The sequence below is a fragment of the Pipistrellus hanaki genome, assembly GCF_964339955.1.
Source record: "Pipistrellus hanaki genome assembly, chromosome: 4".
Classification (NCBI taxonomy): domain Eukaryota; kingdom Metazoa; phylum Chordata; class Mammalia; order Chiroptera; family Vespertilionidae; genus Pipistrellus; species Pipistrellus hanaki.
In genome coordinates this window covers 70657841-70681626 of record NC_140506.1, presented here as the reverse complement: position 1 = coordinate 70681626, position 23786 = coordinate 70657841, and the positions used below count along the sequence as shown (strand labels likewise).

At 49.6% G+C, this 23786-nt stretch overlaps 4 protein-coding genes and 1 pseudogene across 7 annotated transcripts in view; 4 read left to right on the top strand and 1 right to left on the bottom strand.

Annotated features, from left to right (window-relative positions):
- The first annotated feature begins 211 nt into the window (after nucleotides 1-211).
- Nucleotides 212-6025, top strand: GAL3ST4 (galactose-3-O-sulfotransferase 4). Of its 3 annotated transcripts, none has more exons than XM_084881475.1 (4): nucleotides 212-318; nucleotides 1573-1674; nucleotides 1858-2161; nucleotides 4574-6025. In XM_084881475.1, exons 2-4 carry the CDS (start codon nucleotides 1577-1579, stop codon nucleotides 5603-5605), a joined length of 1434 nt encoding a protein of 477 aa, XP_084737601.1. In that variant the 5' UTR covers nucleotides 212-318; nucleotides 1573-1576; the 3' UTR covers nucleotides 5606-6025. The 3 variants fall into 3 exon arrangements, with proteins under 3 accessions (XP_084737601.1, XP_084737599.1, XP_084737600.1); XM_084881473.1 differs by lacking the exon at nucleotides 212-318 and adding an exon at nucleotides 379-499; XM_084881474.1 differs by lacking the exon at nucleotides 212-318 and having other exon boundaries at nucleotides 1535-1674.
- A 524-nt stretch (nucleotides 6026-6549) lies between these two features.
- On the top strand, nucleotides 6550-10893 carry TRAPPC14 (trafficking protein particle complex subunit 14). Its single transcript, XM_084881471.1, has 11 exons — nucleotides 6550-7098; nucleotides 7238-7333; nucleotides 7439-7568; nucleotides 7678-7764; nucleotides 7919-8039; nucleotides 8145-8292; nucleotides 8648-8730; nucleotides 8817-8980; nucleotides 9481-9635; nucleotides 9863-10056; nucleotides 10160-10893. Exons 1-11 carry the CDS (start codon nucleotides 6706-6708, stop codon nucleotides 10311-10313), a joined length of 1725 nt encoding a protein of 574 aa, XP_084737597.1. The 5' UTR covers nucleotides 6550-6705; the 3' UTR covers nucleotides 10314-10893.
- Nucleotides 10894-11007: 114 nt separating this feature from the next.
- LAMTOR4 (late endosomal/lysosomal adaptor, MAPK and MTOR activator 4) lies at nucleotides 11008-14603 on the bottom strand. The gene is made up of 4 exons (XM_084881486.1): nucleotides 14480-14603; nucleotides 13441-13521; nucleotides 11628-11745; nucleotides 11008-11294 (listed from the first exon to the last, which is right to left on the bottom strand). The coding sequence occupies exons 1-4, from the start codon at nucleotides 14480-14482 to the stop codon at nucleotides 11197-11199; spliced, it is 300 nt and encodes a 99-aa protein (XP_084737612.1). The 5' UTR covers nucleotides 14483-14603; the 3' UTR covers nucleotides 11008-11196.
- A 111-nt stretch (nucleotides 14604-14714) lies between these two features.
- Nucleotides 14715-23786, top strand: part of LOC311621433 (NXPE family member 3-like) — an 82042-nt gene continuing 72970 nt past the window's right edge. Inside the window, exons 1-2 of the mRNA XM_084881467.1 lie at nucleotides 14715-14876; nucleotides 15393-15508. The gene's annotated coding sequence lies outside the window, so the exon portion shown is untranslated. The remainder of the gene's footprint in view (nucleotides 14877-15392; nucleotides 15509-23786) is intronic.
- LOC311621828 (dynein axonemal light chain 1-like) lies at nucleotides 19794-20212 on the top strand (annotated as a pseudogene). The gene has a single exon. The product of its transcript is annotated as a dynein axonemal light chain 1-like (transcript).

Here is a 23786-nt window from a genome sequence, read left to right as displayed (position 1 = left end):
TTTGTTCTGCAGAAAGCAGAGAAAGAAAAGGTATAAATGACCCTTAAGTGTGAAAGGAGGGTAGAAATTGTGTCTTCCAAGGGCAGCTATGTGCCCTGACCCCAAAAAGAAAAAAGAAAAAAAAGATGCAGGGAGGGAGAGACCCAGAGACTCGATCAAAGCTGAAGCAGCTGCCGGGACTGGCCAGACAAAGGGAGGGAGAGGGGAGGAGCCTGGGCGCTGAGAAAGTTGATGGGGAAAGTTTAGCAGAGTGAGGAACCGGGGCGGTGGCTGGGGAAGGCCAGATCCTGATTACCCTGCTGCCCCTCAGGAGGCTTGGTGAGTGGGCAAGTGACATGAAGGCTGCAGCCAGTGGAAGGACTCGAGTTTATGGGAGGAGTCTTGGGGGGAGGGGGTGGTTATCACCAAAGCTGGAGGGGACAGAGGGCTGGAATTGAGGATAATAGGAGGAGACAGAGATGGGTGGAAGGAATAGAGGAAATCTGGACACAGAAACAATGCAAGGCCTGGGGGCTGTGTTAGGGGAGGGATGCCAGAGAGGGCAGGTCTTTAAGTAGCAAATACGGGTTTCTGTGTCTGGAGTTGCGCCTGGCTGTCCCGGAGGGACTGTCCGGGCTTGTTGGAAGGGCTGTGCCCCTGGTTGTGGGTTGTAATCTGAAGGGGTGGGTCGGACTCCCAGCTGATTAGGAAACTGGGGCTTGGGAAGGAATTCCAAACTGAACGCTCCTCAATCAGTATCTGTCTCTCTCTCCTGCCCCACCCACTGAGTCTCCTCTGGGGGCACTGATGGGGTTGAAAAGGGAATGGGGTTGGGGGTGGGTGGGTTGTGAGGGTATGTCTGGGGATCTGGGTTTTGTAAATAAGCCCGCATCTCCCCCAGCCCCTCCCACACTGGGGTGGGCCCTGTGCCAAAAGGGAAAAGAGATGCTTGAATTTACACCAGATGCCCGGCTCTTACTCATTATGGAGTCACTCCTGTGGTCTCACCTCTCCGGGTTTATCTGCCTGACCCACATTCCTTCCCTATGGCTTTCCCTCTCAGCCTCCAAATGGGGCTCTTCATCCCCACGGAAGCTCAGGGGGGAGCCAGGGCCCGGCGATGTCCGCCTCACTGTCCTGAGCAGATGGGTCCCATCTTTCTTGAAGGGTCTCTGGCTTTCCCTCCTTCCCTTCCAAATCCCGGAGGCTCAGGGGGAAACTCTGGGCGGTTGGAGAAGCTGGAGGCAGTCGGCAGAGAAGTATTAGTTGTGGGGCCACCTGGATCTGGGTGTAGAGAGCACACACCCTCACCAACACCCTCCTCTGAATTAGTCCTAGCTGGAATAGCAGGAGAGAAGGCTCTACCCTCTCCTTAGACTCCCTCCTTCCCCTCATTTCCCTTCTAGACGCTGACAGAGGCAAAAATCTGCTAACTCAGGGGGCAGACTCAACCAGGGCTGCAAACGGGCCTGGGGAATGACCCCCAATCTCGAACCGGCACCTTCTGTGGCTGCACAGCTGCCTCTGCCTCTTTGCCTGGCCCTGGCCCTGTCACCCTTCCCGGTGCCACATGGGCCCTCTGTCTCCTGCCAGGACCATGCGCCTCTGGGGGCCTCGGAGCCTGGGGGTGGCTTTGGGAGTCTTCATGACCATCGGATTTGCCCTCCAGCTCTGGGGCGGGCCCTTCCAAAGGAGGTGAGTTTTGTCTTGTCCCAATGCCTGGTAGATGTCCCCCCCCCACTTGCTCCTCCCACTCCTACCTGGGGCTGTGACTCCTGGGAACTTGGAGGAGGCTCCACACCCGCTGTCCTTGCTCCCCAAGACGCCCGTCCACCTGCTGGTGAGGGACAGGATACTTTCCCTCCCGTCTCTCCCCAGGTTACCTGGGCTGCAGCTCCGACAGCCCTGGGCCCCCTCCCCAGGACCAGCTGTTCCATCCTGTCCTCCCCGGCAGCGACTGGTGTTCCTGAAGACGCATAAATCCGGGAGCAGCTCTGTGCTAAGCCTGCTTCATCGCTACGGGGACCAACGGGGGCTGCGCTTCGCCCTCCCTGCCCGCTACCAGTTTGGCTACCCCAGGCTTTTCCAGGCCTCGTGGGTCAAAGGCTACCACCCTCAGGGTGGAGGCACCCAGCCCCCCTTCCACATCCTCTGTCATCACATGAGGTTCAACCTGAAAGAGGTGAGAGGTGTGGAGGGTGTGGGTGGGACTGGAGAGGGATGGGATCAGGCCTGTGGCCAGGACCCTCGGTGCAGGAGACCCTAGGCATGGGGGCTCCCGAGGAGTCACCTCACCCAAAAGGTGGACGGGGGGCCACAGCAGTGGAATTTCCTGTTCTCTCCTCAGGAGTTTCTGAGAGCTGAAGTCCTGCCCCCTCCCACCTGGTGCATGCTCCAGTCTCCTTCCCTGACCAATTTATCTAGCTGGTGTCAGCACTCTGCCAAGTCTGAATCTCACTCCCTAACTCCCCCTCCAGGTGCCCCTTTCCCTTCTTAGCCCCTTCCATCGATACCACCAGGACCTCTGCTTAGCCACTGCCCTCTGACCTGTCTTCCTCTCACTCCCCTCACCATATGTCTGCCAGATTTTGAGAATCAGGTGTATGCCAAGCCATAGCCCAGCCCTGGGCCCCTCAGCCTCACTTCTAAAGGGGGAGATAGGTACATGGACTCACGTGTTCATCCGAACACACAGAAAGCTGAGAATTCTTAGAGGAAGAAAGTCAATGTGCAAATGAAAACATAAGGAGAGGGACTAACTGTTATTGAATACTTCCTGAATTCTGGGTATTAATCTTACCATCACCTTGCCAGGAAGACATTACAAGTGCCTCCATTATACAGGAGAGGAGGCTTAGTGACTGGTCTCCTGGTCATATTTGAACCCAGGCCCATCTGCTCCAAAGTCGGAGTGCCTTCCCTGGCATATGTGCATGTACATGTTTGTATTTGGAACTGTGAGAAGAATATTCATCAGAAAGAGGTGGGGATTTCTGGAGAGGCAGGTTTTAAAGGGTGGAGATGATTTTGTAGTAAGGAGAACACTAGGCATTCTTAGAGGGAGCAGAATATCAGGAAAGGCATGGTGATGTGGACGTGTGTGTGAAGGGTTGTGTGTGTGTCTGTGTGTATAGGTGGTAGAAGTTCAGCGGGGGCTGCAGACCCACTGCTGATTAAGTCGGAGCTGGAGAAAGCAGCCGAAGCACAAGAGTGTGGTCTAATGGGCGAGGAGGGCCCTCTGCTGGGAGGGAGGTGATGACAATGGAGGCAGGTTTCTCCAAAGGTTAGGATGAGGACCTTCATTGTCACCATCATTCATCTGAATACCGATCGCCTTCCATGTATTTCCACATTCTTCAAGGTAAGTGTTAACCCAGATTCATAGATGGCGGAAGTTCAATAAACTGCCCAAAGTCACATAACTGGTAAATGCCTGAATTGGGATTTTATTCTAGGTCCACCTGATGCCACAGATTATTCTCCGCACTATTCTCTTCTTTGTTCAAAGAGACACACAGTTCCCTGGCTCTGCCCTGCACACATGCCCATACTAGCAGAGCAGATTGGAGGACAGCATGTCAGAGAGTCAGGTTCAATGACAGTCACATTCAGAGGCAGGGAGCCCAGGAGCTGGTTTCTAATGGGCACCTGCCTGGCTCAACCTGATTCCCACCTTCCTTCTTGCCGAGAAGTGGAATCCAATGTGCCAGGCCTCAGGGCATCTCCCTACAAGGTGACCATGGCTCCCCAGTGTCCAGTCCAGAAGTGCCTCTTGCTCTCCAAGATGCCCAGGAGCCCCACAAGTGCCCTGTCCTTCAGCCAGCCTGGGCTCGTCTGCCCACCTGACACCTGTACCTGAGGCAGCATTATGGCTGCCCCTCTCTGCCCTCTTTGCTGCCAGTGATTCCAACCCCCCACTGAAGAGGCCTCAGGCCAGTTTCTTTCTTGGAGCAGGGACCAAGAGTTCCAGGGTAGACTCTTAATAGTTTTTTTTGTTGGAGAAGTGAACACAAAGTTTGCTTCCTAGAGATTTTTCTGACCAAGGCAAACAGTAATGCCAAAGAAAATACATGTTCTCCAGGAACTTCCCACGTCCCAGATTCCTTCATATTCTTTTTTTTAAAAAAATATATTTTATTGATTTTCCACAGAGAGGAAGGGAGAGGGATAGAGAGCTAGAAACGTCGATGAGAGAGAAACATCGACCAGCTGCCTCCTGCACACCCCCCACCGGGGATGTGCCTGCAACCAATGTACATGCCCTTGACCGGAATCGAACCCGGGACCTTTCAGTCCACAGACCAACAACTCTCTATCCACTGAGCCAAACCGGTTTCGGCTCCTTCATATTCTTTAATCCATGTAACTTCCACAATGAGCTAGAAAGGAAGATACAAGTATCCCCATTTTGTAGTTGAGCAAATTGCATCTCAGAGACATCAGTAACTTGCCCAAGATCTGTCAGCTAGTGAAAAAAGCTGGGGGTTCCTCTCAGAGCTGTCAGGAGGCTGGGGGATCTTCGGGCATCGGGCTTACACTTCCTTTCTCCCTGGCCCACTTCCTTCTCCCCGTGACTGTTTTCTCTCCTCTGCAGGTGCTTCAGGTCATGCCTTCTGACAGCTTCTTCTTCTCCATTGTCCGAGACCCAGCGGCTCTGGCCCGCTCTGCCTTCTCCTACTATAAATCCACCTCCTCAGCCTTCCGCAAGGCACCTTCCTTGGCTGCCTTCCTCGCTAACCCTCGAGCCTTCTACCGACCTGGGGCCCGTGGAGACCACTATGCTCGCAACTTGCTATGGTTTGACTTTGGCCTCCCATTCCCCCCCGAGATGAGGACCAAGAGAGGATATTCTCATCTCCCCGGTGACCCCAACCCCCCAGCACTGCACGTCCTGCCTTCTGGCACTGGCTCTCGAGCCCACACCCTGGATCCCAATGCTCTCTTCCCTCCTGCTCCCCCCACTGCTGATGGTCACAGCCAGACGCCCAGCCCCGCTGCTTTAGACTTGGGGTCTTCATCCCTCGTCCAGTGGAGTCTGGCCTGGCTGGACTCCGTCTTTGACTTGGTCTTGGTGGCCGAGTACTTTGACGAGTCATTGGTTCTGCTGGCAGATGCCCTGTGCTGGGGCCTCGATGATGTGGTGGGCTTCATGCACAATGCCCAGGCTGGAAGTGAACGGGGCAGAAATGCGGTCAGCGATGGTGGACTGACCACTGAGGACAGGCAACTAACTGCACGGGCTCGAGTCTGGAACAACCTGGACTGGGCTCTTTACGTTCACTTCAACCGCAGTCTGTGGGCACGCATAAAGCAATATGGCCAGGGTCGCCTGGAGAGTGCGGTGGCCGAGCTCAGGGCTCGCCGAGAGGCCCTGGCTAAACACTGTCTGCTGGGGGGTGAGGCTTTAGACCCCAAATACATCACTGACCGCCGGTTCCGCCCTTTCCAGTTTGGGTCAGGTAAGGTTTTGGGCTACGCGCTTCGGAGCGGACTGAGCCTCCAAGAGCGGGAGGAGTGTGAGCGCCTGGCCACCCCGGAGCTACAGTACAAGGACAAGCTGGATGCCAAGCAGTTCCCTCCAAAAGTCTCTCTGCCCTTCAAGACTTCAAAGCTACTCGCCCCATAGGCATTAGACCACTGAGTATTAGGTTAAAGAGCAGCTAAGCCACAGGACACATGTGACCATTGTGGGACAGCCAGCTGACATTTCTGCTTCTCCGGGAAAGCAAGTCTGCTCCCTACAGGATGACTGGAACGTTGCATGGATGTGGGCCCCAAGTCCTCCAGGCTGGGCCAAAGCCTCCGGTTGTTCAGCTCCCAGCAGCACTCCTCCACCCCCCTGTGCCCCTTCCCCTTTCCAGCCCCCTGGCAGGTCCATGTAGCACTCAAAGGCTCCCTGGAGGAGCAAACCACGATTTAAGCCAGAGGAAGTCTGGGACACGGCGGATTGGAAATATCCGTCCATGTCTCTGTGAAATGTTTGTTCCTGGGCTACGCTCATTTCACTATGAAAATGTTTGTTGAATGAATAAATAATTTGAAACTTTTGGACTTGCTTTATGTAGAGCAGAAAGGGAAGGGGATACTGCATCTTTGTGATAGATGCGTGGGGTGGAGAGGGTTCTTTTTATTTTTTTTTATTTTTTTATTTTTTTAATTTAATTTTATTTTTTCTCATTTTTTAAATTAAGGTATTATATGTGTACATACCTTACCAAGAGAGGGTTCTTTAAAAAAAAAATTATTGATTTTTTACAGAGAGGAAGGGAGAGAGATAGAGAGCTAGAAACATCCATCAGCTGCCTCCTGCACACACCCCACTGGGGATGTGTCCGCAACCAAGGTACGTGCCCTTGACCGGAATCGAACCTGGGACCCTTCAGTCCGCAGGTCGACGCTCCAAAACCGGCCTCGGCGGGTTCTTTTTAATATTACTTCTCCGAAAAGCCTGTCTAGAGTCTCCCCTAAATCCTTCTTGCTGCAATCCAACTGCGGCCGGACCCCGCCCCTCTCCTCCAGGGCCCGTCACTCACAGATTCCGGGCCCTCAGGCCACGCCCCCTCCCTTCCGCTTCCGGCTTTTCTCCAGTCATTCTCCGGGCACCGGGTTCCGGCCCCGCGGGGTCTCGGTTCCGGGTCGGTGGTCCCGGTTCCCGGCCCGGGGAGGTCTCTGGGCCGGCGGGCCGCGCGCAGCCCCCGTCCGGCGTGGGGCCTCCCGCCGGGCCCCATGGAGTCCCAGTGCGACTACTCGATGTACTTCCCGGCCGTGCCGCTGCCGCCGCGCGCGGAGCTGGCGGGGGACCCGGGCCGCTACCGGGCGCTGCCCCGGCGCAACCATCTCTACCTGGGGGAGACCGTCCGCTTCCTGCTGGTGCTGCGCTGCCGCGGGGGCGCGGGCTCCGGCGCCGGCGGGGGCCCGGGCTTGGGCTCCCGAGGGGCCTGGGCAGAACTGGCCACCGCCCTGGCAGCCCTGGCCTCGGTCAGCGCCGGGGGCGCCCCCGGCGACCAGGATCCCGAACCCCCCGGGGGCGGGGATCCGGGCGGTGGGGGTTTGTTTCGAGGCTGCAGCCCCCTTCTCACCCACGGCCCGGGTCCGGCTACCTCAGGGGGAGTGACCACGGTGAGGAACTGGGGTGATCTGCTGGGCCCCAAAGACCGGACAGGAGAAGGACATGGGAGGGAAGCTGGGGGCGGATGATGGATGAGGACAGAAGTGGGCACTGCCTCTCTCCTAACCTCCACCCCTTGCACACCCCTAGCTGCCTGTGGAAGAGCCAATTGTGTCCACAGATGAGGTCATCTTCCCACTCACTGTTTCACTGGATAGACTGCCCCCAGGGACACCGAAGGCCAAGGTAAGATTGGCAAGGGGTGAAGCTATTGTCCTAATTCATTTGTTCTCTCTAAGGCTGGGTGGCCACCTCTCCTCTTGACTGTGGCCCCGTGTTCCTTTTGCGCAGATTGTAGTAACTGTGTGGAAGCGGGAGGTCGAGGCACCAGAGGTCAGAGATCAAGGCTACCTGCGCTTGCTGCAGACCCGATTTCCTGGGGAGACCTTCCGGGGAGAGCAGAGTGCTTTCAAGGCCCAAGGTGGGGAGAATGCAGGGAGAAAATGCTGGAGTGACTGTGGGTTGGACGTGAGGGCTGTGCCCAGGCCCAGCCCATCAATTCTTGTTCTTGCTCCTGCCCTCTCTCGCAGTGAGTACCCTGCTGACTCTGCTGCCCCCTCCAGTTCTGAAATGCCGCCAGTTCACTGTGGCTGGAAAACACTTGACTGTTCTCAAGGGTGAGCAGATTGGTGGCTAAGGTCTTGGGTAGCAGCAAGGGCGATGATTGGGTGGCAGTTACCCTGTGCAGACTTGGGGGGATAGGTCCATTTGGGGGGATTAAGGTGGGATCTGAGGGGTCCAGATAATCACTGAGCTGGTTGCCTTCGACAGTGCTGAACAGCTCTTCCCAAGAGGAAATTTCCATCTGGGATATACGTATTCTCCCAAACTTCAATGCCAGTTATCTACCTGTCATGCCCGATGGCTCTGTGCTGCTGGTGGACAATGTCTGGTGAGGTCCTGGGAAGGGGCAGGGCTGCAAAGTGTTGGGGCTGGGCTCAGGGCTGAGAGCTCTGGCCTGGAAAGATGCAGCTCTGTTCCCTTTCTTCTGAACTAGTCACCAATCTGGGGAGGTCTCCATGGGCTCCTTCTGTCGGCTTCCTGGTACCTCTGGCTGCTTCCCCTGCCCACTCAGTGCCCTAGAGGAACACAACTTCCTGTTTCAGCTGAGGGTGGGTGAGCAGCCACCTCCAGGGGCCAAGGAGGTGAGTATAAGGGGCTGGTGATTTCAAGAAAAAAAGGTTAAGAAAAAGCAGTGGGCCCTAGTTGGTTTAGCTGGGTGGGTAGAGCATAGGCCTGTGTACGGAAGGGTCCTGAGTTTGATTCTGGGTCAGGGCACATAACCTTGTTCGCAGGCTCAATGGAGGGCCCTGGTCAGGGCTTGTGTGGGAGGCAACCCACATGATGTTTCTCTCTCTCTTTCCCCCTCCCTTCCACTCACTAAAAATCTATAGAAAAATATCCTCAGGTGAGGATTAACAAAAAAAGAAAATGCTAGGGTGTTACCCGAAGATGAGAGGGGATCTCTTTCGCATGATGGTCCCCTCTGCTCCTCCACAGGGCCTGGAAGTCCCCTTGATTGCCGTGGTTCAGTGGTCCACCCCAAAGCTGCCCTTCACCCAGAGCATCTACACCCACTACCGGTGAGTGAGGGACCCTGGGTGGGACCACCCTGTTCACCTTTGTTTCAAATCACGTCCATCCTGCTTTCCTCTCTCGCTGCTTCTAGCCTGCCCAGCATTTGCCTAGACCGCCCGTGCTTTGTGATGACTGCTTCCTGTGAGTCCCCAGTTCGGACCTACGAGCGTTTCACTGTCACTTACACGCTGCTCAACAATCTCCAAGACTTCCTTGCTGTGAGGCTCGTGTGGACCCCGGAGAACGCACAGGCTGGTAGGGTGCTGCCAGGCTGGGCCTTTGTCCCGAAGGTGGGGAGGGGAAAGGAAGAAGTCACGGAGGTGGGTGACATGTGGCTCTGGCTTGTGTCACAGATAGGAAATTTAGAGACAGTGGGGCAGGATGACTTAAGAGCACTGACACTGATGCTGGCTCCCTGGCATGTTTGATTTCTGCCTCCATCATTTACAAGCTGTGTGACCCTGGGTGGTTACTTACCCTCTCTGAACCTCAGCTCCCTCATCCCTAAAAAGGAGAAAATAATACTGCTCCCCCCACGAGGATATGATGGTGACTTAAAGACTTAATGTATATGAAGTGGTTAGAGTGGACCTCAGCACACAATAAATATCAGCTGTTATTTATAACATTTGGCGAAAGATATACTCAGTTTACTCCACAGGGTGACTTTGGAGATTAATCAAGGCTGTGCTCATGGAAGCCCCTTGCGAGGAACTCTATACAGATGTTTACTGGTCGCTGTTTCTGCCCCGCAGGAAAGCAGCTGTGTGAGGAGGACCGTCGGGCCATGCAGGCTGCCCTGGACTCCATTGTCTGCCACACGCCCCTCAACAACCTCGGCTTTTCCCGGAAGGGCAGTGCCCTCACCTTCAGTGTGGCCTTCCAGGCTCTAAGGGCGGGGCTCTTTGAGGTGGGCTGGGAGGTGCTGAGAGGGTGGGCGGGGTGGTGGGTGATGCAGAACGTTGGGATAGGAGGCACCAGGGCTGCTGGCGAGGAAATACAATGGATGGCACCAAAGCCAGGCTGAGGGGAGGCGGAATTTCCATCCAGTATTGGTCCGTCAAGGGGAAAGGTGATTTGGAAGGTCTGGGGCCTGGAAGCCAAGTGGGAATGCTGATCTGTGTCTTTCCACCCCAGCTGAGCCAGCACATGAAACTGAAGCTCCAGTTCACTGCTAGTGTGTCCCACCCTCCGCCCGAGGCCCGGCCCCTCTCTCGGAAGAGCAGTCCCAGCAGCCCAGCTGTCCGGGACCTGGTGGAGAGGCACCAGGCTAGCCTGGGCCGCTCTCAGTCCTTCTCCCACCAGCAGCCTTCCCGCAGCCACCTCATGAGGTATGGAGCCCGGGGAGGGGAGCCACTGGGCTCCGCCGGGATTGGAGAGGGAGCCGGAAGCCGGCCCGAGGTCTAACGAGAGCCCACCTCTGCCTTCCTCCAGGTCCGGCAGTGTGATGGAGCGCAGGGCCATCACACCCCCTGTGGCCTCCCCAGTTGGCCGCCCCCTCTACCTGCCCCCAGAAAAGGCTGTGCTCTCTCTGGACAAGATTGCCAAGCGCGAGTGCAAAGTGCTGGTGGTGGAGCCTGTAAAGTAGCACCTTGCCGGCTCCCTTAAACTCCCAGGAACGGAATGCCTCTGGAGGGGTCCTCGCTCCAGGCTGTGCCCCCTGGGGTGCCTCCCGTGGTGGGTGAGGAGGCCGTGGCCTGTCTGTGTCTGCTGAGGCGGGGAAAGCTGTGAAACGGGCGGGTGTGGCTGCAGCACTAAACCAACAGTATTCCCCTGACTGCTGGGAGGGCTGGTCCCACCCCTTGGTCAGGGCAAGGGTTCCAAGAGCTCCCGGTCCCCACCCTGCTCCCGGGCTCTAAGTTTACAGTGGTTTCTCACTCCCATTAAGTTGTCTTTCCTGCCTCTGAAATCTGCCCCCCCCCCCCCTCCCTGGGCTGAGATTAGAGGGTGGTGATGGTATGGGGACCCAGACAATGGCCCTCCTGTCTCAGGTGAGGGGCCATAGGTGGCGGCCTCCTCCCGCCCCTCATGTTTACGTCTGCGGCCTGAAGCACTTTAAGTTGTGTGGGTTTTGTTTTTGTTTTTTTGTCTGTCCCTGTAACTTATTCTCCAACTACTGCTTCCAACTGAAATAAGACTATTAAATGGCTGTTCCGGAGGGAGAAGAATGGCTGTTGTTTGTGTGTTGGTGGCAGGAGCAGAGACCAGAGCTCCAAATGATTCCCTCCAGCATGCCTGCCAGGCAGTTCCTGTCAGCTCCTCCATACACACTTCCCCAGGCCTGGGAACACCAGACTCATGTTTATTAGGAAGGAGGCCCCCTGTGCTCCCTCTAACACTGCGCAGAGTCGCCGAGCCTCTGCCCTTTCAGGTAATGGGGTGTGGAGGAGAGGGTGAGCAGAAGGCCTCCGGGCTGGCAGCAGGCACAGGTTCACGGATCCAGTCCACCTCTTCCCTCGCCCTCGGCAGGCTCAGACGTCAATGGGCTCCCGGCCTCGGTTCTGCCTCTTCACCACAAACACCCTCTGTCCTGACACGGTCACCAGCAGCGTGTGTTCTCCGAAGACCACTGGAGGGAGACACGCCTTCCCGAAGCACGGAGAGGGAAGGGAACACGGAGTTAGTGGGGTGTAATGGCCTCCATGGGGTCATACACAACTGGCGGGGATCAAGAGCCAAAGAAATTAGGTGGTTTGAGGCTCAGAGATCTGAGGATGGGGTGTCTGCATTCAATACTTCCTCATACTTGGTGATACAGGGGTGAATCCCAAAGAAAAGAAAGTGGCCAGAGCCAGGGACCCCAGGTTGATAGGAGACCAATGATCTTTCCCTGGTTAGCACTCCACCTCTGGGAGCACCCTACTTCCTATCCCCACCAGTAAAGGCAGGGGGTGGGGCTCACCCGACAGGCGCTTGAAGGGTGTGTTCATGCCATGGTGTAGCCGGAAACCACAGGCTGTGCTGACCAGCTCAGAGATGGCGCTGGCTGCCTGCTCATCATTCTCCAGATCCCCAGATGACTGCATGCAGACGGGGGAGGGCGGCAGAAATTAGGGAACAGAACTGGGAAAGAATTTCAGGAACCACTTTGGCTCTGGCATTGGTACCCTCTTCCTCTCCACTTCCTAGCACCCTCGAGGTCACCCGTTTTGGAAAACAAACCTAAAACTTTCCTATGATATTGTTGCCCTTCTAGATGCCATATTGGATCTCATGCTTATACTGCCCCCTCTCCCCCCCTGAGCAGTGACTCCCATCCATTTCTTTACTGATCATTCTTTTCGAATACCTTGAGACTTGATTTCTCTCCCTGTCACCATTTATTTGATAGAACCACATTCTTAAACATCACTGACTTTCAAGGCTCTATCTTTTCCTGGCTTCCCACTTGTTGCCCTCCTGTCTGCAGAATCTGAAAGAAATATCCCTTTTGTCCTTGATGCCCCCCCCCCCCCCACACACACACACACACTCCAATTACATTACTTGGGTAATCATATCAGTGGCCTGGGCTTCCTCTTTTCAAGTGACTGTCACACTTCTCCCTGCCTCCTCAGGATGAGCCTCCCACTAGGTTAAGTTCAGTACCCTTTGCACCTCAGTTTCCTTATCTTTGAATTAGAGCCAACAGCAGCTATCATATGGGCTCTTGAGGGTCAAAACAGCTCTTAGCAATATATTAACTGCTGTTATTCTATGTCAAACTTGATGTCTAAAGTTAAGGCAAGCCATCAAAATTCCCCTTCCCGCTCCCATTCCCCGGTAAATTTCCTTTAGTCATTGCCTGTTAAAGGAACCATCATTGTAGTAGGTGCAAAGTCGTACCGAATGGAGAAGTATCTCCTCTATTACCTATCTCTCTCTAGTCATTGATTCTTCCTTTACATTCTCTTCTCTCCTCGCTCCTCCTCAGTGCCACCAGTCCTGACTCATACATAGATTTCTTCTGCAACAGCCTGCCTGCTTCTGGATTCCTCCCCTTCCAGCCCACCTTCTCACCCAATAGGACAATCTTGCTCAACTCTTATCAGCTCATATTTCTGTTAAAAAACCCTTCAAAGCTCCTATTGCCCCAGTCTTGCAAGGCCTCCACAATCACATCTTTTCTTACACACCCTTTTCTTCCCCCAAACTTCAACAGAAACGCACCATCAAAACAGGCATCACTCCTGCAAATGTATCCATCTCCGCCCTCTCCTTTTCTGCCTGTTCACAACCATTCTTCCTTTAAGCCCAGCTGACTTTTTTGTTCTTCAAGGATTCCTTTTCACAGCACAAGTTAATAACCTTAAGGGTTGAATCCTTCATTTTCTGAACTCTCAGTAATCCTGACCCCTGGCATTGCTTAAAACTTTTGACCATAAGCCTGTCTCTCTAGCTAGATTGAAAACTTCTAGAAAGCTAACACTACATTGTACTAAGAAACAAAATAAAAAGCCTCTTCAATAAATAGCAAATAAAGACATAACCAAAAATAATGGGTAATACAAGTTATCAACAAACCTGTTACTAGTTGTCTGACTTTGGTAAAGTTAGCAAACCCTTTTACCTCAGAATAATTACTATACTGAGATTCCAGAGATTATTAAAAGTGTACTATACCAATTAAGACCAAGAATAACGGGAAATTAAGCTCAACTGGGCAAGGTTAGAAGGGATCACCAGGCCATGTGGAACTTGGGGGGACTCCCCCGCCCCCTTTGCCCAGAACGCACCGCCAGCACTGCGCCTTCACTCAGCACCAGGTAGCCGAGCTGGTCGGGAATTCGCTCCAGCCCGTGGGTCAGTGCAGAAGTCTAGCGGGTAAAGATGCAATCAGAAGCATTGCTAGGAGGAGGCCTCTATTCTCTTCATTTTCAACCCAAGTCTCTCATGACCTGCCCCAGATGTTCTTTTCCCCAAGCCAGGGCCATTCCAGCCCCTTTTCCCATTCTCTTTACATGGCCTTCAACACTGATTTTTCTCTTTTTAAATGGTATTTGTCTTGCCCTAGCTGGTTTGGCTCAGTGGATAGAGCATCCGCCTGCGGAATGAAGGGTCTCGGGTTCGATTTTGGTCAAAGGCACATGCCCGGGTAGCGGGCTCGATCCCCAAGTGCAGGAGGCAGCCAATCGATGGTTCTCTCTCATCATTGATGTTTCTCTTCCTTGCGCTCTGAAATCAATATATATAAAGAATGGCATTTTCTTTAAAAATTTTCCATTGATTTTTAGAGTGTTAGCGAGAAAGTCAGAGAAATATCGATATGACACATTTTGATTGATTTCAGAGAGGGAGAGGGAGAGATAGAAACATCCATGATGAGAGAATCATTGATTGGCTGCCTCCTGCACGCCCTACTGGGGCTCCAGCCCAAAACCCGGGCAAAGTGCCCTCGACCACAACCGAACCTAGGACCCTTCCGTCCTCAGGCCTACACTCTATCCACTGAGCCAAACCAGGTATGGCAACACCAATCTTGAACCTCAATGTGTCCTCACCTTCTGCTCTTGGGCTCCCCCTTGTTCTCTCACATCCCACCGTTGCTACCCCCGGAGGCATTCGCAGCCCCACTGGCCTCTCTCTCCTGCCCCCTGTCCAATCCTCCTCCGCACACTACAACCGCCCACAAATCCCTCCTCAGCCCTCAACAATCCCTCTCCGTCCAGGGCGGCTAGGAGGTGGGGACATACTGCCGGCCGAGGAAGGGGCAACTAAAGAGTTTGGGGACAAGGAGCCCCCAGCGCGTCCTCCCGCGCATGCGTCCTCACTCACCATCGCTGCCTTAGGTGCTGGGGCGCTCCCAGCCGGACAGGAAGCTTCCGGCTCCGAACCGGGTCACGTGCTCCCACCAGGGCGTCTCCGCCTCCTGCCCGGCGTCGCGTTGAGCCAGTCGGCCTCCAGCCCCACCCCCAGGATGCGGATTGGAGCTCGGCTACGTCATCGCGCTGTCCCAGACGCACGCGGATTGGTCGCAGACCCTCGTTAACACCCATGTCCCCGCCCCTCTAAGCCGGAGCGCGAGTAGCGGGGTGAAGTGCTGGCGGAGTGCACCCTCAGGGGCAGGGCGGAGGGAGGAGGATGGGACCCTGTGAGCGGAGCGTTGGAGGTATTTTACCTGGCTAGCCTGCCCGCACAGGTGACCACAGCAAGAGAATAACGTGACATGCCTGTGAGAAGCTGTTCAACTGCTACCCTCACCTTTCCTCCAGGCAGCTCTCCGTTTCATACCAGGATTTGTTCCCCAAACGGCTCCTTCCTGGGATTCTGCGAGGAGCCCTGTTATGGTGAATTGAATCCCTCGCTGGGCAACACAGCTTCAACTCTGAATACTCTCTGCCAGAAAAAAATTAGAAACAGTACTTTGGAGTCTTTTTGTAAAAATACATATGTGTTTTTTTATTATTGATTTCAAAGAGGAAGGAAGGAGGAGAGAGAGATAGAAACATCAATGATGAAAGATAGTCATTGATCGACTGCCTTTTGTACACGCCACACTGGGGATCTAGCTGGCAGCCCAGGCATGTGCCCTGACCAGGAATAGAATCGTGATCTCATGGTTCATGGATGAATGCTCAACCACTGAGCCATGCTGACCAGGTTGGAGTCAGCATGGCTCAGTGTTGTTTTTGTTTGTTTGTTTGTTTTTTAAATCCTCACCTGAAGATCTTTTTCCATTGATTTTTAGAGAGAATGGAAGAGAGCGGGAAAGACAGAGAGAAATATCGATGTGACACATCGATTGATCCCCTACTGCAGGAGCCCTGACCAGGGCCCCAGGCCAAGGAGGATCCTGCAATCAAGGTACCTGCCCTTGACCGGAATTGAACCCCAGTCCTTTTCTTCTGCAGACTGAGCCAAACTGGCTAGGGCTGGACCGTTTCTTAAATATATGGTGTCACTTAGGAATGTTGTGTTTTAATGTAAATAGTTTAAATTACTAATTTAAACTATTTAAATTAATACTAATATGACTGAGGCAGTGTTGATAGGTAAAGTGAAGGATGATGCTAGAAATAAAAACAAGCATTTGTTGGGAGAGAATGTGGAGAAATTGGAGCCCTCACATTGCTGGTGGGGATGGGATGTAAATTGGTGCTGCTGATCTGGAAAACATCCGATGTTCCTGGAAAAATAAAATATAGAGTTATTGTATGACTTAGCAGTTCCACTCCTAGATAGCTACCTATGAGAATTGAAAACATATGTTCACGCAAAAACTTATACTCAAATGTTTACAGCAGCATCGTTTATAATACCATCCAAATGGAAACAATATAAATATCCCTAAACAGAAGAATAGATAAATAAAAAAATGACATATCCATACAATGCAAATATCACTGTAAAAAAGGAATGAAGTACTGATACATGTCACAACATGAATAAACATTGAAAACATAATGCTAAGTTAAAGAAATCAGACACACACAAGGCCACATATTGTGATTCTCTGTACATCTAAACTAGACAGAAAACAATTTAGTGGTTGTCAGGGGCTGGGGAGAGGGGATAATAGAGAGTGACTGCTAATAGGCATGGGGTTTCTTTTGGGGTGATAAACATATTCTGGAATTATATAGTGATGACGATTGCACAAACTTGTGAACATAATAACAATTGAATTATACAATTTGTTATATAATAATAAAAGTACTATTGCTTGAGGAGAAAGATAATTAGAGAAGTTTCCTTTTTATAAGGAAGGTATGTTTTTAAAATTTAAACTGGAGGAAGATGTAAAAAGAGGGTTTTGTGGAGATGTTTAATTCGCAAAGCCTTTCTGGTCTTAGTATTGATGACAGTTTATACTATAATTTTTCTTTGTGTTTATTGTTCAGAACATTTCCATCCATGAACTCATCTAACCTTCACATTACATACCCTGTAATAATATTCTCATTTTGCAATCAAGGCAGTGGAAACTCAAGAGAGGTTGAGCCTTGCTCTAAGGGACATTGCTGGCAAGTGGCAAAGCCAGATTCCAGTCTAAGTTTGCTGAGGCTGATGCTTTTTCCATCACTCCATGGGCCAACTATGTCTCCTGTTATTTTAATCTACATTTAATATTACTGAATTTCCTGCACTCGTTTTTCTTGCCCTTAGCAGGACAATGCTTATTAGCCATCATCCAGATTGTTTCATTTTTCACAAACAGCTTGAATCATACTAGTCATATAGAAAGCAAAGTTTCTCTCATTATTTCATTCACCAAATGTCCATTGAGCACCTTCTATGTACCACACACTCTTCTTGGAACTGGACGTACAATAGCGAGTAAGAAAAAGACATATTTTTGTTTGTTTTCAAGGAGCTGTGACGGAGAGGGTGACCAAGATGATAAATAAATAAGAAAATAAATGTTAATTGGTGAGAAGTGCTATGAAGAACAATAAACAGAATTCCATTTACACCAAGTTCAAAAACATTAAAAAAAAACCCAAAAAACTAAATATATCATTTAGGGAGATCATATGCACACAACAAGGAAATTTATCTCAAAAAAATAAAGATCAAGGGAATAATAAAATTTGGAATAATGGTTACTATTGGCATAGAGAGGGGGATGAGACAGAGAGAAGTACAAAAAGTCTAAAATTGTTGATAATTGCTATAGACTGAATGTTTGTGTTTCCCTTCGAATTCATATGTTGAAACGTAATCCCTAATGTGATGGTGTTTGGAGGTGCTGACTTTTGGAGGTGCTTAGGTCATAAGGATAGAGACCTAATGAGTGATATTAATGCTCTTATAAAAGAGACCTCAGAGTCTCTTTTATAAGAGCACAGCAAACAGATGGCAATCCATGAACCTGAAAGTGAGCTCTCCCTAGACACTGAATCTGTTGGTGCCTTGATCTTGGACTTCCCAGCTTCCATAAATGTGAGAAATAAGTGCTTGTTGTTTACAAGTCCCCTTACCTCTGGTATTCTGTTATAGCTGCCCGAATGGATTATAGCAGTAATAGTTTATTTCTTAAGTTCTAAGTCTGTACATATGAATATATATCTAAATACTGTTTTTAATACATGAAAAATTTAATAATTTCTTAAAATCTTTTTTTTTTTAAATGTAAGTCTGTGACCCAGCAATTTCATTCCAAAGTCTATACACAACAGAAATGTTCACCCAAAGATATGTACTGGAATGTTCATAGAAGCTTTATTCCTAATAACTCAAAATTGAAAACTACCCCAATGCCTATCAATGATTGAATGGACAAGTAAGTTGTGTCATATTCATGTAATGAAACAATATAAAGCAATGAGAATGAATGAATGAAAATGACACACAATCACCTGAATGAATTGCACAAACTTGATGTTGAGTGAAAGAAGTCAATCCCCAGAGAGTACATTCTGTGTGATTCCATTTATGTAATTTATTCTAATTTATTCTGTTAGAAATCAGGATGGTGATTATCCATGGAGGAAGGGTTGAGACTGGACAAGATGGGTATTTCTGGGCATTGCTAATGCTGTTCCTTGATTTGGATGCTGGAGTTTTGTGTACATTCATTTTGTGAAATTTAGTTAACTAGGTATATGTATAATATAAAATTTTCCTGTATATATATTATACTTGAATAAAAAGGTTAAAAAAATGTGGAGTGGGAGGATATGAAAGGTTGGGAGGAGTGGTGTGTGTGCTATTTTATATCAAGCGAGCAGGATCAGTCTCTCTGAGGAGGTGACAGCTAAGCAGAGATCTGAGGGAGTAGTACATCGTGCCATTATTTTCTCCCCGGGGGAAGAACATTCTGGTGAGTGCTCATGCGACTTGTCTTAGACTCGGAGTTCTTTGACATAGGACCTAGTGTGCCTTTGATATTCCAGGATCTAGCACATTGCTAAACTGAAAGTGGAATAGTTTTGTGTTGGTTTTTTTTCTGTATTATCCCAGTCATTTCTAGGACTTCATTCTGGTTTCAGAGACTTTTTTCCTTTGGCTTCATGGTCTCTGACTCTGCTCTTTGCCCTTCCATGGCACTTTCTTCTTTTGAAAAGGAGGGGACAAATTCTGACATGTGAGAATAGAGGCCCGGTGCATGAAATTCAGATGGCAATGAATTTGGGTGGGGAGCCCTCAGCCCAGCCTGCACCCTCTTCAATCTGGGACCCCTTGAGGGATGTTCAACTGCCAGTTTAGGCCCAATCCCACAGGGTAGTCGAATATCCCTCTCACAATCAGGGACCACTGGCTCCTAACTGCTCACCTGCCTGCCTGCCTGCCTGATCACCCTTAACTGTCACCCCCAACTCCCCCCCCCCTGCTGGCCTGGTCACCCCCCACTGTCTCCTCCCCCCCCAACCCCCCCCCCCCCCTTGCTGGCCTGGTTGCCCCACACAACCTGCTGTTCAGCATTTGGTCATCCCTCACTAACCCCCCTGCCAGCCTAGTTGCCCCATGCAGGATGCTGCTCAGTTGTTTGATCATCCCTCACTAACCACTCCCCTGCCGGCCTGGCTGCCCAATGCAGCCTGTTCGGTTGTCTGTTCGGTTGTTTTGGTTGCACGGTCACTTAGGCTTTTATAGATATAGATAACGTGTTTACATCCATCCTAGTGGCAGAGCTGGCCTCCTCCTTCTTGTCCAAGCCATTTCCACATGATCTCAATACTCCCTCTCTCAGCCTACTAGAGCCTCCTGATTGGAAATCGCACATCCCTTCATTTACCCACAACTTGGCCCCCTTTCAGCACACTCACCTTGTCCCACCAGTACCTAAGAGGTTCTCATATCTAGTGTAACACTGACTATACGTCACTGCAATTCTTTGTTTGCCTGCTTAGCTCACTAACACCTTGAGAGGCATGGAGACCAAGGCTGTGATGTTTTCAACATTTCATGCCTAAAGCACATGGCTATTCCCTGTAGTCTTTGAAAAGTGCTGGTTGAATGGATATATATGTCAGGGTTCAGAGAACTAAGAGAGGCACAGTCGGGGTTGGAAGTCTATTGATGGCTGTTTCATACAGTAGTAACTGGTACTAGGAAAAAGAAAGGAGGTTGTATGTAAGAGACAAAGATATCTAGTTTCAAAGCAAAAAACAAACAGAAAACCTGGAGTGATAGTAGCATTCGAGGCATGGCAAAAGTAACAACAATCAAAGAAACCCTAGCCAGATGGGAAGAGAAAACCAGTCAGAAGCCATCTGAAGCCAAAGAGATAAAGCTTTATGTCCAGATTCCCCCTATGGGGAAGACGAATGTGCATCCTTCTCCATGCTTCTTATTGATCTCCTACAATTTTATTGAGAAGTTGGAAGGGATCCATGTAATGAAGAATCCCTTCATTATTCCCTACCTATTTAATACCCTGGCCAAAGACTGGGCCGAGTTTGTGAGGCTGGCAGAACTGTCACACCTGGTGTTTGTAGGCAATCCTTTGGAAGAGAAGCATCCTGCTAGGGGAACTGGATTACAGAGGCAACCAAGAGAGTGCCCAAACTGAAAAAGCTGCATGGCACCCTAGTAATTACAGAGAAAGAGGAAGAAGAAAACTAGCACCACATTTTCTGCTTTGTGTTGACTCATTTCAATAAGAACAATAGATAGGTTTTGTATACTTGTCTATTTTATAAGCCTCCTCATCTCTGATATTCTGTTAGAGCAACCTGAATGGGCTATGACAATAATAATTCTATTTCTTAAAGGTTCTGTGTGGAGCAAAAGTTTTTTTAAGATTAAAAAAAAAACAAAAACCCAAACCTTTGATTCCTGCTTTCTTTTCTTAACCTATTCAGTGTTTCTCTCCCCAAATGGTAACACTAACTTTGCATATTGCAGCCCTCTTTTTAGAAACTGTACATTTTTTATTTATGGCAAATAAGAGGGCTTCAAGCAGGGGCCTGTTAGCTAGATACCCTCTGTGTTCCATTGTTTCTGAGTTGCCTAGCAAGAATTTTCCTGCTATGTATGTTCACTCTTTCTCAATTTCTTGTTAATCGCTCATTCTCATTTCTAAAATCTAATACTCTGTCCCTCCACCCCATTTTCTCTTTTGTCTAAAATTTCTTATATATCCAATGTTGCCTTACTGTCTTTGGAATTTTCATGCCTATGTGTATTCTCCATGTGCATATATTAAAATATTTTACTTTCTCGGGGGGGGGGGGGAGGGATCTGTATTGAAGAGAAAGAGAATGCTAAAGGAGGCAGCAAAGACACAAGACCAACAGAAATTAGCCATAAGTTAACCATTATACTAGTCAGGGTTCTACAAAGAATGAGAGAGAAATAAAGAGCTATTTTAAGGAATTAGCTCATGCATTTGTGGGGGCTGGCAAGTCCAAAATTTATAGGGTAGTCTGGCAGACTGGAAATTCAGGGAAGAGTTCATGTGTTATTTTGAGTGAATTTTGCAGGGCAGCAGGCTGGAACTCAGCCAGGGTTTCTATGTTATTACAGTTTAGAGGAGAATTCCTTCTTCTCTGAAAAACCTCTGTCTTTTCTCTTAAAGTCTTTAACCAATTGAATGGGGTCCACCTACAGTCGGAAGCTAATCTCCTTTATTTAAAATTAAGTATTCATCATATCTTTTTTTTTTTTAAAGACCCTCACAGTGTATAGGAGGCAAAATTTTACCTCTACCCTCTTAGGGTTTTCAATTGGACCTGAAGATTAAATGGACAGAAGTCAGATTAATAAGAGAAAAGGATACAAATTTAATATAAATTTTATGTGACATGGGAGCCTTCATAAGGAAATGAAGGCCCAAAGAAGTGGCAAAACCCAAAGACTTTTATACTAGGTGGAACAAAGTGAAGCACTTGTGGAAATGTGACTGAACTATGTGGGGAGGATAAAGAAGGTAATAATTATTTTAATAAGGCCTATTTAACAGAATCGTCTAGGTTTCAACTTTCCATCCTTGGTGATAAGAATATTACTTTCCTCCTGATATAAGGAGGATATTGTCCACATGAGAGTTTGACCTGCTTTCAGGAAGAAAAGGGGGGTAGCCAGAGTGTCCTTCCTATTTACAAAAACTACCGTTAGCTCAAAATAATTTTTTTTGTCAAAGAGACTTATTTTGTGGGGACACATTCTGATTTCCTTTAACAGCAACATCTAGACTGCTGTTTGACCGAACAGCTGGGTACCATAGCCTAGCCAAACTGACACATAAAACAAACCATCACAGCCTCAAAAACTAGAGAGGTTGCAGCAATCTGGATGGAATTGGAGAACATTATGCTGAGTGAAATAAGCCAGTCAATGAAAGAAAAACACCACATGATCTCACTCATTTGTGGATAATAAGGAACATTATAAATTGATGAACAAAAAGGTAGTTTGGCTTAGTGGATAGAGCATTGGTCCAAGAACTGAAGGGTCTTGGGTTCAATTTCAGTCAAGGGCATATTTCTCAGTTGCAGGCTCAATCCCCAGCCCAAGTCAGGGCATGTGTGGAAGGCAACCAATCAATGTGTCCCTTTCACATCGATGTGTCTCTCTCTATCCTTCCACTCTCTCTGAAAATCAATGGAGAAAATATCTTTGGGTAAGGATTAACAAAAACAATAACAAAACAAAAAGAAAAATGAACCAGTCATAAATAAAGAATGCAACATCTTAAATGAAGAATACACTAGAAGGAATCAATAACAAATTATATGAAGCAGAGGATCAAATCAGCAATTTGGAAGACAAGATAGTAGAAAACACCCAATCAAAGCAACAAAAAGGAACATTTCTTAAAATGAGGATAGTTTAAGGGATCTCTATGACACCAACATCTTCATTGTAGGGTAATAGAGAAAGCAGGAGATTGAGACTATTTGAAGAAATAATGACTGAAAACTTCCCTAGGAAAAATACATACAGGTCCATGAAACACAGAGAGTCCCAAACAAGATGAACCCAAGGAGACTCACACCAAGACACATCATAATTAAAATGCCAAAGGTTAAAGACAAAGAGAGAATCTTAAAAGCAGCAAATCAAAAGCATTAGTTACTTACAAGGGATCTCCCATAAGACTGTCAGCTGATTTCTCAACAGAAACATTTCAGGCCAGAAGAAATTGACATGAAATATTCAAAGTGATGAAAAGCTAGAACCTACAACTAAGACTACTCTACTAGCAAGGTTATCTTTTTAAATAGAAGGAGCTCTAGCCAGTTTGGCTCAGTGGATATAATGTCAGCCTACAGACTGGAAGGTCCCGGATTCCATTCCATTCAAGGACATGCACCTAGGTTGCAGGCTCCTCCCTGGTCCAGGCCCTGGTTGGGGTGTGTGCAGGAGGCAATCAATAGATGTGTTTCTCAAATCAATATTTCTCTGTCTTTCACTCTCTCTTCCACTCTCTCTAAAAATCAATGAAAAAATATCCTCGAGTGAGGATTAAAAATAAATAAATAAATAAATAAATAAATAAATTACAATGAGTGACCTCATCCTATGTAATAAAAGGCTAATATGCAAATAGAACAAACAGCGGAACTGAACAACCGGTTGCTATGATGTGTGCCGGACCACCAGGGGCACATGTGGAACATGGCGGGCATCAGCAGCAGGCAGCAGAGTGTGGAACATGGTGGGTGTCGGTCATGGAGGGATGGTGGAGCAGGTGAGTGGGGTGCCAGGCCATGGCGGGCGCCAGTCTCTGTCATCGGGGCAAGTCTCTAGTGGTTACTGAAAATTCTTTGCTCCCGTACGCCTGCCTTGGTCCTATCCGGAGCTTGCACCTGCTGCCCGCCCCGCTCTCACCCACTGCTGGCACCAGAGCCACCGCTCACACCTGCTGCCCCACACCAGCACTGCTTGCACCCACTACTGGCACCAGCCCCTAATGGCCCCTGAGGGCCTCTCCACCTCCCCCTGCTCCTGAGGGGTGATCAAGGCAGCAGCCATCACTCACACCCACTGACGGTGCCAGCCCCAATCACTCGCACCATCAGTGGGTTCAAGCAGGGCCTGCGCCTTCAGAGAGTAGGAGTGGCAGCGGTGGGAACAGGGATGCCGGCAGACAGAGGACCAGGGACTGCAGCGGGAGGGGTGCAGAGGATGGGCTGAGACCTGCCCCCGTGCCTACCACAGTCTTGTGGCCCACAATTCCTTTCTAGGGGCATGA

Coding starts and splice junctions, on each gene's coding strand:
- TRAPPC14 (XM_084881471.1), top strand. CDS start 6,706: ATGGAGTCCCAGTGCGACTACTCGATGTACTTCCCGGCCGTGCCGCTG. Junction 7,569..7,677: donor GAGTGCTTTCAAGGCCCAAG/GTGGGGAGAATG, acceptor CCTCTCTCGCAG/TGAGTACCCTGCTGACTCTG. Junction 9,636..9,862: donor TAAGGGCGGGGCTCTTTGAG/GTGGGCTGGGAG, acceptor TTTCCACCCCAG/CTGAGCCAGCACATGAAACT.
- LAMTOR4 (XM_084881486.1), bottom strand. Junction 11,746..13,440: donor GTGAAGGCGCAGTGCTGGCG/GTGCGTTCTGGG, acceptor GTCTGCATGCAG/TCATCTGGGGATCTGGAGAA. Junction 11,295..11,627: donor ACCCTTCAAGCGCCTGTCGG/GTGAGCCCCACC, acceptor GTCTCCCTCCAG/TGGTCTTCGGAGAACACACG.
- GAL3ST4 (XM_084881473.1), top strand. CDS start 459: ATGGGTGGAAGGAATAGAGGAAATCTGGACACAGAAACAAT. Junction 500..1,572: donor AATCTGGACACAGAAACAAT/GCAAGGCCTGGG, acceptor GTCTCCTGCCAG/GACCATGCGCCTCTGGGGGC. Junction 1,675..1,857: donor GGCGGGCCCTTCCAAAGGAG/GTGAGTTTTGTC, acceptor GTCTCTCCCCAG/GTTACCTGGGCTGCAGCTCC.